This window comes from Hyla sarda, chromosome 9, assembly GCF_029499605.1.
Source record: "Hyla sarda isolate aHylSar1 chromosome 9, aHylSar1.hap1, whole genome shotgun sequence".
NCBI classification, from domain to species: Eukaryota; Metazoa; Chordata; class Amphibia; order Anura; family Hylidae; genus Hyla; species Hyla sarda.
Window position 1 is genome coordinate 99,947,042 of NC_079197.1, and position 17,490 is coordinate 99,964,531.

The 17,490-nt window shown below is 43.5% G+C and overlaps 1 protein-coding gene across 5 annotated transcripts in view; it reads left to right on the plus strand.

Annotated features, from left to right (window-relative positions):
* The window catches only part of AMMECR1 (AMMECR nuclear protein 1), a 215,590-nt gene that overhangs the window by 160,303 nt on the left and 37,797 nt on the right, over nucleotides 1-17,490 (plus strand). For 4 of the 5 annotated variants that reach the window (XR_008847704.1, XM_056538916.1, XM_056538917.1 and 1 more), the window contains exon 3: nucleotides 14,751-14,861. The exons of the other annotated variant lie outside the window; for it this stretch is intronic. Coding sequence is in view for 3 of the 4 variants with exons in the window: in XM_056538916.1 (XP_056394891.1) it covers nucleotides 14,751-14,861 (111 nt within the window). In the remaining variant the exon portion in view is untranslated. The remainder of the gene's footprint in view (nucleotides 1-14,750; nucleotides 14,862-17,490) is intronic. 5 annotated transcript variants of the gene reach the window in all.

Below are 17,490 nucleotides of genomic sequence, written 5' to 3' on the forward strand. Positions count from 1 at the left end.
GGACCGGACCAGCGCCGAGCGGAGGTGAGTACTCAGAACTAAAGGGGGTGAGAGGGGGCTGGATGATGTTGAAGGCCGCAGTGGTCTTCAACCTGCGGACCTCCGGAGGTTTCAAAACTACAACTCCCAGCAAGCCCGGACAGCCGATGGCTGCCTGGGCTTGCTGGGAGTTGTAGTTTTGAAACCTCTGGAGGTCCGCAGGTTGAAGACCACTGCGGGTGGGGGAGTTCACTCGAGTATAAGCCGAGGGGGGTGTTTTCAGCACGAAAAATCGTGCTGAAAAACTCGGCTTATACTCGAGTATATACGGTAGCTTCTTCTGGAGAATACATAAGCTGATTAGTACTGGAAGGATTAAGATTTTTTTTAATAGAAGTAATTTACAAATCTGTTTAACTTTCTGGCAACAGTTGATAAAAAAAAAAACAAGTTTTCCACCATAAATGCATCATAAATGTGTAGAGACTTAATGTGCATTCACACTGAGTAATTCAAGAGGAATTTACTCGAGTAATTTCTCTTGAATTCTCCGCCTAGAAATAATTAACATCTGCTTTGCCATTGACTTCAATCTATTTTACTCTGCACTGTTCACACTGCTTAAATTCCGCTTGCAGAATTCTGCTGTGGAATTCTGTTCCGCTAGAAGAACATGTGGTAAAAAAAAAAAATTCTGCTCTAAATAGTTTCCACACGGAATTTGCGCGAAAAAAAATCTGCATTAATTTTGAGCAAAATTTTCTGCAGAATTTTTACTCGAGGATTCCTCTCCTATTCCTCAGTGTGAACGCACCCTTATAGGCCCTCACGGCTCTCCAGAATACCCATCTACAGACATGAGAGGCAATAACCCTGAAACAGCTTTCTGCAGATGGGTATTCCTTCATCCTGGAGAGATCTGACTTACACTCTGGCATACATTCCCAGTCATGTCTAAACACTCCTTGTTGGAGTAAAACATTGATATTAAAGGGATACTCCACTGGAAAACCTTTTTTTTTTTTTTTTTTTTTTTTTTTTTAACTTGTGCCAGAAAGTTACAGATTTGTTAATGACTTCTATTTAAAAATCTTAATCCTTCCAGTACTTATCAGCTGCTGTATTCTCCAGAGGAAGTTGTGTAGTTCTTTGCAGTCTGACCACAGTGCTCTCTGCTGACACCTCTGTCCATGTCGGGAACTGTTCACAGCAGGAGAGGTTTGCTAAGGGGATTTGCTCCTTCTCTGGACAGTTCCTGACATGAACAAAGGGGTCAGCAGAGAGCACTATGGTCAGACAAAGAAAATTCAATAAGAACATGACTTCCTGTGGATAATACAGCAGCTAATAAGTACTGGAAGCATTAAGATTTTTTAACAGAAGTCATTAACAAATCTGTTTATTTCTGGCAAATATATTTTCCAGTGAAGTACCCCTTTAAGGGAAAGCTACCTGGAAAGGTGTTGTAAGAGTTGCTTTGCACATCCTTTCTTCCTGTTCATTTTACCAGAACGATTTTTCTCTTCGCCAGACTCTAAAAGAATATGGACACCTTTTGCAATGTTTGTTTTCACCTGTGAATGTAAGATGAAGCGTGGCATAGCTGTTACTCAGCAGACATGCACAATGCCCACACATGAAAGTATCTTTGTTAGGCTGGGTTCACACCACGTTTTTCAAATACGGTAAGCGTATACGGTTTTCCACAAAAAAACATATAGGACCGTATCTGAAACCGTATGCATAGAGAATGCATTGTAAACCGTATTCCAAATGTTGTGTACTGTTGCATCCGTTTTGCCTCGGATACGGTTTTTCCGAATTTTCAACCGTAGGCAAAAACGCTGTTGACCATGTTTTTGCCTCCAGATGAAAAACCGTATGCGAACCGTATGCGGTTCTTTTAACATTGTTGTCTATGAGAACCTTACACAGAATTTCAGAATACGGTTGCACATGGTTTTTCTAATCCGTTTTTGGAGTTGACACATGCGCAGATTGGAATTTCAATAGAACAATAATAACTTTGTTAAATTGCTTGAAAACGAATTCCAACAAAATAGCAAAACCGTTGGCAGAAACTGATGCAAACGGATAGAACCGTACGGGGAAAAACCGTATACGTTTTAATTTGGAGTCATACGGTTGTATACGGTTGCATACGGTTTTTTAGCAGAAAACCGTATACGGTAACCGTATTTGAAAAACGTGGTGTGAACCCAGCCTTAGAAATCTTTGCCATATTGTAAAGCTGCTGTTGGGTGTTGTTCTTTGAGCCCCTTTTCCCCTTCTCTGCCACACTCTATTTACTGTGTTGCGACTTATAAACTTTGCAAGCACTATACTCTAGTTCAATATTTCCCAACCAGGGCGTCTCCAGCTGTTGCAAAACTACAAAACCCAGCATTCTGGGTCAGCCAACGGCACCTTAGTTGGCAAACACTGCTCTAGTTAATGCAGTGATGAGCGAGTGTGCAATCTTCTGCTCCACTCGCTTGGGGGAACAAGGGACCCTGTTGTAATTGGTGGGGGGTCCTAGTGGTTTGACCTCACTAATGAGCTAGTTGTCAACTATGTTGTGGATGAAGGGATAGCATCCACTTGTGGATTTACCCATTTAAAGGGGTACTCCGGTGTAATTTTTTAAATTTTTAAATTTATTTTTTTATCAACTGGTGCCAGAAAGTTAAACAGATTTGTAAATTACTTCTATTTAAAATTCCTAATCCTTCCAATACTTATCAGCTGCTGTATGCTAGAGAGGAAGTTCTTTTCTTTTTTGATTTCCTTTCTGTCACGACCACAGTACTCTCTGCTGACACCTCTGTCCGTGTCAGGAATTGTCCAGAGCAGCATATGTTTGCTATGGGGCTTTTCTCCTGCTCTGGACAGTTCCTGCTATGGACAGAGGTGTCAGCAGAGAGCTCTGTGGTCAGACAGAAAATAACTCAAAAAGAAAATAACGTCCTTTGTAGTATACAGCAGCTAAGTACTTGAAGGATTAAGATTTTTTTTTTATAGAAGTAATTTACAAATCTGTTCAACTTTCTGGCATCAGTTGATTTAAAAAAAAAAAAGAAAAGTTTCCATCGAAGTACCCCTTTAAAGGGGTATTCCAGGAAAAAAAATTTTTTATATCAACTGTCTCCAGAAAGTTAAACAGATTTGTAAATTACTTCTATTAAAAAAATCTTAATCCTTTCTATAATTAGCAGCTGCTGAAGTTGAGTTGTTGTTTTCTGTCTGGCAACAGTGCTCTCTACTGACATCTTTGCTTGTCTCTGGAACAGCACAGAGTAGAATAGGTTTGCTATGGGGATTTGCTTCTAAACTGGGCGGTTCCCGAGACACGTGTCATCAGAGAGCACTTAGACACAAAAGAACAACTCATCTTCAGCAGCTCATAAGTACTGAAGTAATTTACAAATCTGTTTTAACTTTCTGGAGCCAGTTGATATATAAAAACATTTTTTTTTCCTGGATAACCCCTTTAAGGCCCCACTTACACCGTTATGCTATATGTTGTGGGTATACATCAGGATAGTAGCAAAAAAATGCTGACATAGGAGGCCTATTGCGTTTAATGGACTGAACATAGACCACCAGTGACTATATAAGGTATTTATTTTTGTGAAACTCAAAACCATCCCAGGGTCAGTGCTACTACCATTAGGGGTTCTTTATTCTAGCAGACAATGCCCATTGCATTTGATTTCAGCATGAGATTCAAGATACAAAGTGCTATCTATGGTGTGTCATAGATGGCCCAGATTAAGGGCTCTTGTGAAGGAGTATGACTTCAAGTATACACAGTAAAATCACTCTATTGCTTTAAAGGAAATCTGTCACCAGTGTCACCTGCACTATCCTGTCGGTACCGACAGAGTGCAGGTGACACTGGTGACAACGGTACTTACCCTGTGTAAATAGGAAGGACGGGCACCACCCATAAATAGCAACAATCTGGGTGCAAACCAGTTGCTAGAATATTGTAACAAAAAAGGGGGGAAGAACCAAGCTAGCAACTACAAAATGATGCGCACCATTTTTCGTTCTGTATGCGCTCTACTTGATTGCCCTCTTTCCGCCTAAGGCGTGGGGATAGCTTCTCCCATACTTGGGTGTATGCAGTCCCGGCACTCTTATTGAAACATCGTGGGTCCCACAGGCAGTCCTATAGCACGTGCACCTTCCAGACCTGTAGCTCATCATTTATGGTATACATTTCACATACTGCATCATTACTAGCACCTGCTATTTACTTATACTTTGCGCCAGTGGTTATTTTGGTACTTGTGTCTTCTAGTTACGCTTTGCAGAAAATGTAGAAAAATGCTGTGGTGGCGCTTCCAAGGAAAACACCCAAAGTCGTGGGTATAGGTATAAAGTAATTTATTTTTACAGCATAAAGAAATCAAAGAAAATAAATAAAAAAAGCAAGACGCGTTTCGGGAGTCACAACTCCCTTTTTCAATTGCAGGTGGTTGCTGTGTGGCCTGGTGACAGGTGTGGGGATTTAAATACACAAAAATGGCGCCAAACCAGGTGAGCTAGTGACATCATGTGGAATGGATGCCGGGACCAGGTGTGGACTGGGCAAAAGAGACATACATAGTACAACATTTTCAATAAAATCACGTAAAACATGAAAAAATGCATAGGTATAGTCTTTACAGGAGCATTTAGAAGTTCAAATAGAACCGCGAGAAATGTCCTTAGTAGCGACCAATCAGAGAGCTGCCAGTGTCCGTGGGACCAATCAGGAGGCAGTAGATGGAGGCTGTCATCACTGTACTGGGTTGCCGCGGCAGGTGTATGAATGGAGACGAGCCTCTAAAGGCTGATATGTCGCTTGCTGTGGGATAGTGTAAAGGCGACCAATCAGGATAGAGCCATACATGACTGAGTATAGTTACGCTGTCATGGGCTAGATTCTGATAGGCTGTCCGTGATATCAAGTGAGCCAATCAGAGGGGGGACGTATAAGTCCGGGTTCCAGGTTGCTGCAGCTGGTGGCGGTAAAGTGTCTTTCAAAAATGTCAGCCAATCGCTGCTAGGATCGTCCGGGGTGTGGCCAATCGGAGATGAGACGTGTATATCCTCTCCGGGAGATTCCTAGAGGCATCGGCGGCAATTCTTTTTTGAAGAGTACGACCAAACGCTGCTGAGCAGGTCCGGGCGGCGACCAATCGTGAAGGTGTTTAGGCGACCAATCATGAAGAAGGAGGTCTTTGAACGCTGTCAGGGTGTTTGTATCAGGCTTGAACTTTGTCCGGTCGGGCTGTCATCCGTTCTGTTGGTCATTGGGGTCCGGATATCGCTTGGAATTTTTCATGGAAGGGCTGTGAGACCTGTAAAGAAAAGGAGAGAGAGAGAAAGGGGAGGGGAGAAAAAACAGGTGGCTTCTGCGGCGGCTTGGTGTCGTCTTGTCCCACAGTGAGGAGGCATTCGTTACGGCTGTCGCAATGTCATCGGGACCCATCGGCTTGTCTTTAGCTGGCATCAGTGAGGTGGGTGGACTTGCATTCCGGCAGCAGTAGGTGGAGGGGTGGATTAGGTAACATTTTCGATGTATTCATTCAAACCCGAGGGTGTCAACGTTTTAAGGGTAAAGATCCAGAAATGTTCCCGTTTTCTCAGTACTGCTAAGCGGTAGGCAGTGTCAGCGGAGATGTGTTCAATAGGTGTGATGGTGTGGCACCTGAAGTCGCTGCTGTGCTTTTCCGCTGCATGTCTGGAGACACTGTGGAGTTGGTACCCCTTGGTAACATTGGATCTGTGCTTGTTAATTAGCTGATTTAATGGTTGGATGGTGCGCCCGACGTACTGAAGACCACAGGGGCACCCGAGGAGGTAGATCACGTAGGAGGTGCTGCAGTTAATGAAACTCCTGATGGGGGAAGTAATGTTGGTCACCCTGCAGGTCAGTGATGATCCTTTTGATGAATTCGTGATAATCATTATAGGTGGTGATGAAATTGAAGGAGTGGGTTTGCTCAGGTAGGTCATTGTTGGTGACTTTGGGTTTCAAGCACTCTTTTTGTGAGAATTTGCTTGCCTTGAGCTTGCTTTGGTTGATGAGTGAGGCAGGATAGCCTTTGGATTTGAAGCGCTGGTCCAGGATTTTACTTTAGTTCTCGAAGTCTGAAGGTTCGGTGCAGTTTCTTCTGATTCTTTTGTATTGACCAAAGGGGATGTGTCCACTTTCTGAAATGGCAGCTGTCATAGTTGAGGTAGCTGTTCCCATCCACTGACTTGAAATAGGTCTTGGTTTTGACCCGATTGTCCTCGGTGTGGTAGACGATAACATCCAGGTATTCGATGGAGTCCTCTGAGTGGTTAGACGTGAATTGGATGTTCCAGGAATTTTCATTTAGGGAAGTCAGGAAGTTGTTGAGGTTTTCCTTGGGGCTATCCCAGATGAAGATGTCGTCTATGTATCTTTTGTACAGTATGCAAAGTTTGAATGCTGCCGTTGAATTAGAACGTATTGTTCTGCAGGATGAAGAGGATGCTGTCCAGGATGAATTGGCGCTGGAGTGATGGCATAGTGGGATCACTTTGAAGGAAATGCGATACTTCAGCTATGCCCAGGTGGTGGTCAATGATGGTGTACAGGGAGGTAATGTTCATAGTCAGGAGGCTGTAGTGATTTTCCCACCTTACATCAAGGAGGGAGTTAATGAAGTCTGTGGTATCCCTGGTGTATGAGGGTAGTGCTTGGACGTATGGCTGTAGGATGATGTCCACATACTGTGACAGGTTCGATGTCAGGGACTTGATGCCGGCCATGATTGGTCTGCCGGGTGTTTTTTTTTTTGGGCTTTGTGGATGTTGGGCAGGTAGTAGAACAGCGGGGTGTCCGGTTCTGTGATGTTAATGTAGTTGTACTCCTGCTTGGTGGTGATGCCGTCTGTGAGGCCGTGGTTGAGCAGTTTAATGAGCTCTTTTTGTTGGTTAGTGATGGGGTTTCGTGTTAACTTGCTGTAGAAAGTGCGGTCAGAGAGGAGCCTCTGTGATTCCTTCAGGTAGTCGGTCCTGTTGAGCAGGACGATGCCGCCGCCTTTGTCTGACGATTTGATGGTCAGGGTCATCTGCCAGTTCCTTCCTCAAAGACATTCTGCCACCTAGACCAAACATCACCTTCAGAAAAAACAGGTCCCTTAAAAATATGCTGGCACCTAGCAAACTCAAAGCACCAAAGAAGCAAACCACCTTGCTGGACACCCCACCCTTTACCGGTTCATACAAGTGCAACAAACCCCTCTGCAAATATTGCAACAACATTGCTAACAAATGCACAAAATTCACCTGCAGGGTGACCAACATTACTTAACCCATCAGGAGTTTCATTAACTGTCCCTGTGGTCTTCAGTACGTCGGGTGCACCATGCAACCACTAAATCATCGCATTAACAAGCACAGATCCAATGTTACCAAGGGGTACCAACTCCACAGTGTCTCCAGACATGCAGCGGAAAAGCACAGCAGCGACTTCAGGTGACACACCATCACACCTATTGAACACATCTCCGCTGACACTGCCCACCGCTTCGCAGTACTGAGAAAACGGGAACATTTCTGGATCTTCACCCTTAAAACGTTGACACCCTCGGGTTTGAATGAATACATCGAAAATGTTACCTAATCCACCCCTCCACCTACTGCTGCCGGAATGCAAGTCCACCCACCTCACCGATGCCAGCTAAAGACAAGCCGATGGGTCCCGATGACATTGTGACAGCCGTAGCGTATGCCTCCTCACTGCGGGACAAGACGACACCAAGCCACCGCAGAAGCCACCTGTTTTTCTCTTCCCTCCCCTTTCTCTATCTCTCCTTTTCTTTACAGCCCTTCCATGAAAAATTCCAAGCGATATCCGGACCTCGTTGACCACCAGATCGGATGACAGCCCGACCGGACAAAGTTCAAGCCTGATACTGGCACCCTGACGGCGTTCAAATACCTCCTTCTTCATGATTGGTCACCTAAACAACTCCTTCTTCACGATTGGTCGCCGCCCGGATCTGCTCAGCAGCGATTGGTCGTACTCTTCAAAAAAGAATTGCCGCCGATGCCTCTAGGAATCTCCCGGAGAGGATATACACGTCTCCTCTCCGATTGGCCACCGCCCAGACAACCCTAGCAGCGATTATACGTCCCCCCTCTGATTGGCTCACTCGAAATCACGGACAGCCTATCAGAATCTAGCCCACTATCCCCATGCCCATCTTTGGACGACCTCTCCACACAGACTTTCGCCCTTGACAGCTTAATATACTCAATCATGTACGGCACTATCCTGATTGGTCGCCTTTACACTATCTCACAGCAAGCGACCAATCAGCCTTTATAGGCTCGTCTCCATTCATACACCTGCCGTGGCAACCCAGCACAGCGATGACAGCCTCCGCCTACTGCCTCCTGATTGGTCCCACGGACACCGGCAGCTCTCTGATTGGTCGCTACTACGGACATTTCTCGCAGTTCTATTTCAACTTCTAAATACTCCTGTAAAAGACTATACCTATGCATTTTTTCATGTTTTACGGGGTTTTCATGCTCTTTTATTGAAAATGTTGTTCTATATATGTCTCTCTTGTCCAGTCCACACCTGGCCCCGGCATCCATCCCACATGACGTCTCCAGCTCACCTGGTTTGGCGCCATTTTTGTGTATTTAAATCCCCACACCTGTCACCTGGCCACACAGCAACCACCTGCAATTGAAAAAGGGAGCTGTGACTCCCGAAACGTGTCTTGCTTTTTTATTATTTTCTTTGATTTCTTTATGCTGTAAAAATAAATTACTTTATACCTATACCCACGACTTTGGGTGAATTCCTTGGAAGCGCCACCGCAGCATTTTTCTACATTTTCTGCATTCTACAAACGGATCCACCTCTGGGCTCCATCCTCACGCTGCAGGCCTGCATACCAAGCTACCATCACCGGCAAGGGACACGCTACCCTCCCTACGAGTACCCACCTAGACCGGCTAGAGACCTACACCGCACCCGGCGCTACCTCCGCTTTTTTCCGCTATATACTGCTAGGTACGCTTTGGCATATATAGGTGATATAGTCTTGCTTGTTTTTACATGTGAGCATCGGTTTTCATTTATTCCATTTTTTTTATTTTTGTTTGCAATGTGGGATTTGGATGCTATATGACTCAATAATTTTTTTTTCTGTGATATTATCTTTATCTGGGATCACATACATCTGCTTGTTGGAATATTTTTCCTAGTACGGGGTGGGTGTTGTAGGACTACATTCCTCCGCCTGAACATTACATATGTGTGTTAAATGATTTTAAATGTTTGTGTACTCTCGTTTCTTGTATATTTGAAATCATGAATAAAGGAATATTTTTCATATGCACATTTCGTAATATAATTTTTTGGTGTGCATCATTTTGTAGTTGCTAGCTTGGTTGTTCGCCGCCCCCCCCCCCCCTTTTTTTTTTTTTTTTTACTGTACCTACCTTGTCCCATTCCATGGCGGGGATCCCCTGTAATCTCTTCCGTTATCTTTGCTCCGGGCACCCTGCTTGGGGCACGGGCAGAGCTTACAGACGTCACCGCTGCTGTTCTCACAGCGGGACCCAGCAGGGAGGAGCAATAGTGATGTCGCTAAGCTCCACCCGTGCCCCAAGCCGCTGCTGTTCTCTGCTGGGTCTCACTGTGAGAGAACAGCAGCGGAGACGTAATTTAGCTCCGCCCGTGCCACAAGCCGGGTGCCCGGAGCGAAGCTAATGGAAGAGATTACAGGAGATCCCTGCCATGGAATGGAATAAGTACCGTTGTCACCAGTGTCACCTGCACCAACAGGTTAGTGCAGGTGACATTGGTGACAGATTTCTTTTCAATACTGTTTTGTTTATCTTTTAGCCTATACATCAATTCACTTTTATAATTTCTACAAGCTGAGTACCCGCCGCTCCCCGGTTTTTCCTACCTTATCCTTGTGGGGGAAACGCAACAAAGGTGGAAGTTTTTGTCCTCATATCCTGTCCCAAAGTCCTGACCCCATAACCCCTCCTCATATCCTGACTAGAAATCCCCTCCTCATATTCCGACCTCATATTTTGTTCTATGTCCCGTCCCCCCACGTCCTGTTCCCCCGCGGAACTTACTTGTGATGAAGATATTGTAAGCTGAAAATAGAATGGGAAGTGACTTTGTGGGACTGGGCGTGATTTGCAAACCAGACCAATGCACCAAAAGGGTAGATAATAAAAGGATGGGGCTTAAAATGTGGGCATGTCTTTGTGAGATTGGGTGTGGCTTGCAAGCCGGACTGAAACATTCACCAGGAAATGCAAAGCAGACCTTGTGGAGTAAGGTACTAGAAGTCCCATATACTTGCATGGGACTTGAAACAAAAACCCATCTTTTATATAAGGGTGTAGGTAAGGGTTAATTTAACTCATATATTTTTATTTGACATATAAGTAATATGTGTACCAGGTATTGAAATATCTCCAGCCGTACGGAGGTTATGTGGAACATACATTTCCCACTGATTTGCATGGGACTTTAAACAAAAGCCCCGACCCTCACAAATAGGGGTAGTTAAGAATTAAATTAACTATCCTATATTTATAATGGACATATAAGTAACATGTGACCAAGTATTATCAAAATATCTCCAGCCGTTTGGAAGTTATGCAGTAACATATATTTCCCATAGACTTGTATGGGACTTAAACAAAAACCCTGACAAATGCGGGTGAGTTATATATATATATATATATATATATATATATGTGTGTATATATATATGTATGTATGTATATATATATATATATATATATATATATATATATATATATATATATATATATATATATGTATATGTGTGTGTGTGTGTGTATGTATATATATATATATATATTAAAGATAGGAGCAAGTGATGTGTTCTTACTGCTTCCTGCATTGTTCAGAAATTTCCCAGTACATACGCAGAATGTCACTGTATTTCATGTCATCCATTACACCCCATTAGGCTGTCTCTTTTCAGCCAGTCTGCATTTATTTATGATGCAATTATTTGTCTTGGTTTGTGTGTGTATATAGTGTATACACTTAATAAAATAAAAACTGCATTATAAACAAAATTCAGACTGGTTGAAAGGACAGCCTAATGGGGTGTAATGGATGACATGAAATGCAATGAGAAGTGACGTTTTGCATATGTTCTGAGCAGTATAGGAGATTGGAGTGTACTGTATCCGCATTTGGTTTTGTTTGCCCCCCCCCCCCCCCTTCTGTCCTGAGTGTTGGATTCGTCCAGTTATTGTGACAGTAAATGCTTTTTTTTTTTTTTTTTACCATTTAAAGTTGATAACATTTTATTTGGTCTGTTTTTATTTACTGATTGTGTATTTTTTATTTCTCTACATGAGCTGCCATGTTGCCTGAGTTACCCTTAACGGGAACCAGTCATTGGTTTTATGCTACCCAAATCGCGGGCAGCATAAAACTCGTGTGGCCAGTGCAATTTCTGAACACTATGAATTACTCTGATACGCTCAGGCATTTCAGAGTAATCATAGATTTTAAATGTCACCGGGACCAGGGTAAGTAGTCATATGGGGGTGGTTGCAGGTAACTACTCTCTGACAGACAGGTAGAGGTGCTTCACTCAAGCTGAGCAGGAAGGAGCCACCAGGACCGGCCCCATGACTAGTAGCCTTGGTACTAGCTGCATTTTTTTACTCTGATTACTCTAAAATGCCCAAGCCTATAAGAGTAACTCAGTGTCCTGGCATAGTTGTTACAATCACCTATTGTGTGAAGAGTTGTATTATACAGCCGTTGCCCTGCTGTAATGGCCAGTTTTGGAGGTAAATGCGCTGAGCCATTTACCGTACTTAGTATTGACTGAGGCATCTAAGTGAATGCATATAAGTAGCTCCTTCTGTCAGTGCCATTACCCTTTTCATTGTGATTGTGGGATGCTGATGTGTTGTCATGGCAACCAGGGCATACTGCTTGCAGGCCTGTCATCTTAAATGGGCACTGTCAGATACAAAATCTTTTTATATATTGCACATCTTGGCAAAATATTAACCTTTCTAATATACTTCATAAGCAAATTTTATTTCTATTTTATAGAAATCATGGCTTATAAAACCATGGCTTTGTCCAAGCTGAAGCACAGGCATGAACATAGTCCATTTAGTAAGTGTGGGCTAGCATTCCTCTGTGCTCTCTCCCGTCTGATAGCACTCCTCTGTGCTCTCTCCTGTCTGATAGCACTCCTCTGTGCTCTCTCCCGTCTGATAGCACTCCTCTGTGCTCTCTCCTGTCTGATAGCACTCCTCTGTGCTCTCTCCTGTACTATCAGACACAGAAGAGTGCTAGCCCACCCTCACTTACTGGACTTTGTCCATTCCTGTGCTTTTAAAGTACCTGTCACCAACATAAACTTGTTCCTTATGTAATTTATAAGACACTTTGCTATTTACTTGCTGTTAAAATTCTCAACCTTTTTATATGTTTTTAATGTGATTGAAAAAACGTGCGGGGCATGGCTACGCGCAGCTCTCGCAGGCTTCAGTGACGTTGCGTCTGCTGGGGAACGCCCACTTTCTCCTGCCAGGAGCTCACACAATGTGAGCAAGGGAAAAGGTAAAATACAGAACTTTTTAAAGGTCAGAAATTTTTTTAAGGGCAGTAGGGGCGTTAGTAGTCTAGTAGTTAGAGAATATAATCTGAGTTAGTTTAGACAATATTATTTATAATTTTTTAGTTTAGAAAATATGGTTTGACAGGTACTCCAGAGGAAGTTGCATCTCTTTCTGGAGTTATTTTCAGTCTGACCACAGTGCTCTCTGCTGAACCTCTGTCCAGGTCAGGAACTGTTCAGAGTAGGAGCAAAGCCCCATAGCAAACCTCTCCTGCTCTGGACAGTTCCTGATACGGACAGAGGTGTCAGCAGAGAGCACTGTGGTAAGACTGAATTGAACTCCAAAAAGAAATATAACTTCCTGTGGAGCATACAGCAGCTAAGTACTGGAAGGATTAAGATTTTTAAATAGAAGTAATTTACAAATCTGTATAACTTTCTGGTATCGGTTGATTTGAAGAAAAATTGTATTCCACCGGAGTACCCCTTTAAGCTTGGACAAAGCCATGATTTTATAATCCATGATTTCTATAGAAAGGAAATAAAAATTTCTTATGAAGTATATAAGAAATTTTTTTTTTACCAAGATGTACAACATATAAAAAGTTTTTGAATCTGGCATTTAAACCCAATTTTATATTGATGTAGGTGTACTATTATATAAAAAAAATGTGTTAAGAGTGGTGCCAAAATTGACAAGACAAGACCCCCACTTGGCTCATACTTTAACGGGGGGTCCCCGCCGCTGGGGATCCCCGGGATCTTGCATGCGGCACCCCGTTTGTAATCTGTCCCCGGAGTGTGTTCGCTCCGGGTCTGATTACCGGTGACCACAGGGCCGGCAGCGTGTGACGTCACGCCTCCTCCCCCGTGTGATGTCACGCTCCGCCCCTCAATGCAAGCCTACGGGAGCTATCACGCCCCCTCCCGTAGGCTTAAATTGAGGGGCGGAGCGTGACGTCACAGGGGGGCGGAGGCGTGGCGTCACACGCCGCCGGCCGCGTGGTCGCCGGTAATCAGACCCGGAGCGAACACGCTTCAGGGACTGATTACAAACGGGGGGCCGCGTGCAAGATCTCTGGGATCCCCAGCGGCGGGACTCCCGCAATCAGGCATCTTATCCCCTATCCTTTGGTTGGGGATAAGATGTGTAAGCACCGGAGTACCCCTTTAAACAGCCAAGTCCGCTGTGTTATACAATGTGTAACTCCTGTTGGCATTAAAGGAGTAGTCCAGTCCTGAAAAACATATCCCCTATCCTAAGAATAGGGGATAAGTTTCAGATTGCGGGGGTTCAGACTGCTGGGGCCCCCCGCGATCTCCTGTACAAGGCCCCGGCAGCCCATGGGAAGGGGGGCGTGTTGACCACCGCACAAAGCGGCCGCTGACGCACCCTCTCAATAGCGCTATGGCGGAGCTGGAGATTGCTGAAGGCAGCGCTCTGGCTCTGCCATAGAGTTGTATTGAGGGGGCGTGTCAGCCGCAGCTTCGTGCGGTGGTCAACCCGCCCCCGGGTGCCAGGGCCCCATACAGGAGATTGCGGGGGGGCCCCAGCGGTCGGACCCCCACGATCTGAAACGTATCCCCTATCCTTAGGATAGGAAATAAGTTTTCAGTACTGGACTACTCCTATAATGTTGGCAAATTACATAACACAGCCAACTTGGCGCTATTCGGTGCCCGACCATCTCCACCAGCGTCACATAGGCTTGAAGGTGGCCAGACAGTCAAAAACTTGAATGCACTGTTTGGTACTGGTGGCCATCTTTTTAGTTCATGATTGTCCTTCAAGGTGCTTATCACATTGATAATATCTTTATAGTCTGACTGTCACAAAAATATGAATAATCCAATTTTTCCGTAGGACAGCTCACATTGAATGCATGCAATAATTGCCTAAACATTTATTAACGCTCCACCGCCATAATAAAGAGAAACCTTTCAGCAAACTGTGGAAATGGCACAGGACAAAGACACCATAGGAGCAGAAAGTGTGTGCTGTCCTACTATTGAAAAATTGACGTTACTGTGATGCCCCCTTTTTTTTGGGACATTACATTGTACTGTGTACTCAATACGCAAGCAGAAAATATCGTGTTAGTAAATGTACCATTTTCTGTGCTTTTCTTTTGCGAGCCCACTGTTTGTAACATGGAAGATTGGACGGGACAAAAGGCTGCGTGGATGCATAGGAACCTTTTCTGCCATGAACCTGCATTCTGGTCTCAGGGAGTACACACTTACCAGGTAATTCACAACCATTTGTTGTGCTTCAGAAATCTTTTAGTTGTATTATGCAGATTTCCTATGTTTGAAGTCTATGTGATATATGGAAGCAGTTCAGCCAGTGTGTTAACTTGTTTCTCTGCATCCTGTAGACATCAATAGATACCAAGATTGCATGCTCAAATCCATTGCTTGGTAGCAGGGGGTTTGTTGGCCACAACTTGTAATTGGTGGGAATCCCTGTGCTTGGACCCCACTTGTAAGATGTGGCATAATAAATTGCTACAGTGGGGATCAAAAGTTTGGGCACCCCAGGTAAAACTTTGTATTAATGTGCATAAAGGAGCCAAGGAAAGATGGAAAAATCTCCACAAGGCATCAAATGACAGATTAGACATTCTTTATGTCAACAAAAGTTAGATTTTATTTCCATCATTTACACCTTTCAAAATAACAGAAAACAAAAAAATGTCATCTGCGAAAGTTTGGGCACCCTGCAGAGTTAATATCTTGTACTGCCCCCTTTGGCAAGTATCACAGCTTGTAAATGCTTTTTCTAGCCAGCCAAGAGTCTTTCAATTCTTGTTTGTGGTATCTTTGCCCATTCTTCCTTACAAAAGTCTTCCAGTTCTTTGTGATTTCTGGGCTGTCTGTCACGGCCTGCTCTTTTAAGGTCTATCCAAAGATTTTCAATTATGTTGAGGTCAGGAGATTGTGAAGACCATGGCAAAACCTTCAGTTAACGCCTCTTGATGTAATCCCCTGGTGGATTTCGAGGTGTGTTTAGGATCATTATCCATTTGTAGAAGCCATCCTATCTTTAACTTAAGCTTTTTCACAGATGGCATCAAGTTAGCATCCAAAATTTGCTGAAATTTTATTGAATCCATTATTCCTTCTACTCGTGAGATGTTCCCTTTGCCACTGGCTGCAATACAACCCCAAAGCATAATTGATCCACCCCCATTCTTAACAGTTGGACAGAGGTTCTTTTCATTAAATTCTGTTCCCCTTCTTCTCCAAACGTACCTTTGTTCATTCCGGCCAAAAAGTTCAATTTTAACCTCAATCGTCCACAGAACTTGTTTCCAAAATGCATCAGGCTTGTCTATATGTTCATTTGCAAAGTTCAAACGCTGATTTTTGTGGTGAGGACGTAGAAGAGGTTTTCTTCTGATGACTCTTCCATGAAGACCATATTTGTACAAGTATCTCTATAGAGACATAGTGTACCACAACTCCAGTGTCTGTCAGATCTTTCTGGAGGGATTGTGCAGTCAAACGTGGGTTTTGAATTGTTTTTCTCACAATCCTGCGAGCTGTTCTGTTTGATATTTTTCTTGGTCTTCAAAATCTTGCTTTAACTTCCACTGTTCCTGATGAATGCCATTTCTTAATTACATTCCGAACAGAGGATATTGAAATCTGAAAACGTTTTGCTATCTTCTTATAGCCTTCTCCAGCTTTTTGAGTGTCAGCTATTTTCAGTTTCAGATTTCTAGACAACTGCTTAGAAGAACCCATGGTGCTGATTGTTGGGGCAAGGTTAGATGAGTCTGGGCATTTAACACCTTTGAGATTGACATCACCTGGTCTTCCCAGATGATGATTGAGAACAATCCATGACACTGGCAGGTCTCAGCTTTGCAAAGGGGGCAGTGCATGCTATAAATTCTGCAGGGTGCCCAAACTTTTGCAGACTCAATTTTTTTGTTTTCTTTTATTTTGAAAGTGTAAATGATGGAAACAAAATCTAACTTGTGTTGACATAATATAAGCAGTGCTGTGGAGTCTGTCGAGGAGTCGGACGAAGTTTTGGGTACCTGGAGTTGGAGTCGGCAAACAATGCACAGACTCAGACTCCTACTAAATTTAGATTGGAATAAAAAAAAAAAAGCAAGTTTAAATGTCCCAATTCACTAAAAGTTATAATTAATGACACTTCTACTGTAAGAATAAAGACCAATGCATGCAGTACCTCATGTAACCGCAAAACGAACACGTTAAGTGACCGTGAAGAAGCATGCTTTTCATGTACTTCACTATATGGCACGAAATGCACAATTAGGAGCCGCATAACTGATACTTTCCATAGTGTTGTGTTCTGCTGTTACAGGGAACCCATGGGTAACCTAGCCTCTCACTGATAAGTGAAGGCAATGGAGGGTCAATAGTTCAAGACTGAAGCTGTAAACCATTGGAAAAAACTGCTGCCATTCAGCTAAGGCTATAAAAACTTGTAAACTCCGATTGTTAGCTTAAACTTTTAAACATGACTAAGGGATTCTACTAGGGAAATCATGTTTTATAATAAATGCCCCTTCCTGGATCCTCCTACTGCCCTATCTTCAGCAGCAGATCAGCACACAAAAAGAAGACTGCAGCAGCTTCTGCCCAACTACCACTCTCTGCTAGAAGAGCTTAGAAGAACTTGGTGGAACAGCTTCTTGGATTCAACTGTAAGTGTTTATAAATACATTCGCATATTAATACAGAGGAGTCGGAAGTAAAAAAAAAAAACTGCGGAGTCGGAACATTTATCCACCGACTCGTTAGTCCTGATTATAAGAATGTCTAATCTGTAATTTGATGCCTTTTGGAGATTTTTCCATCTTTCCTTGGCTTCTTTATGCACATTAATACACATTTT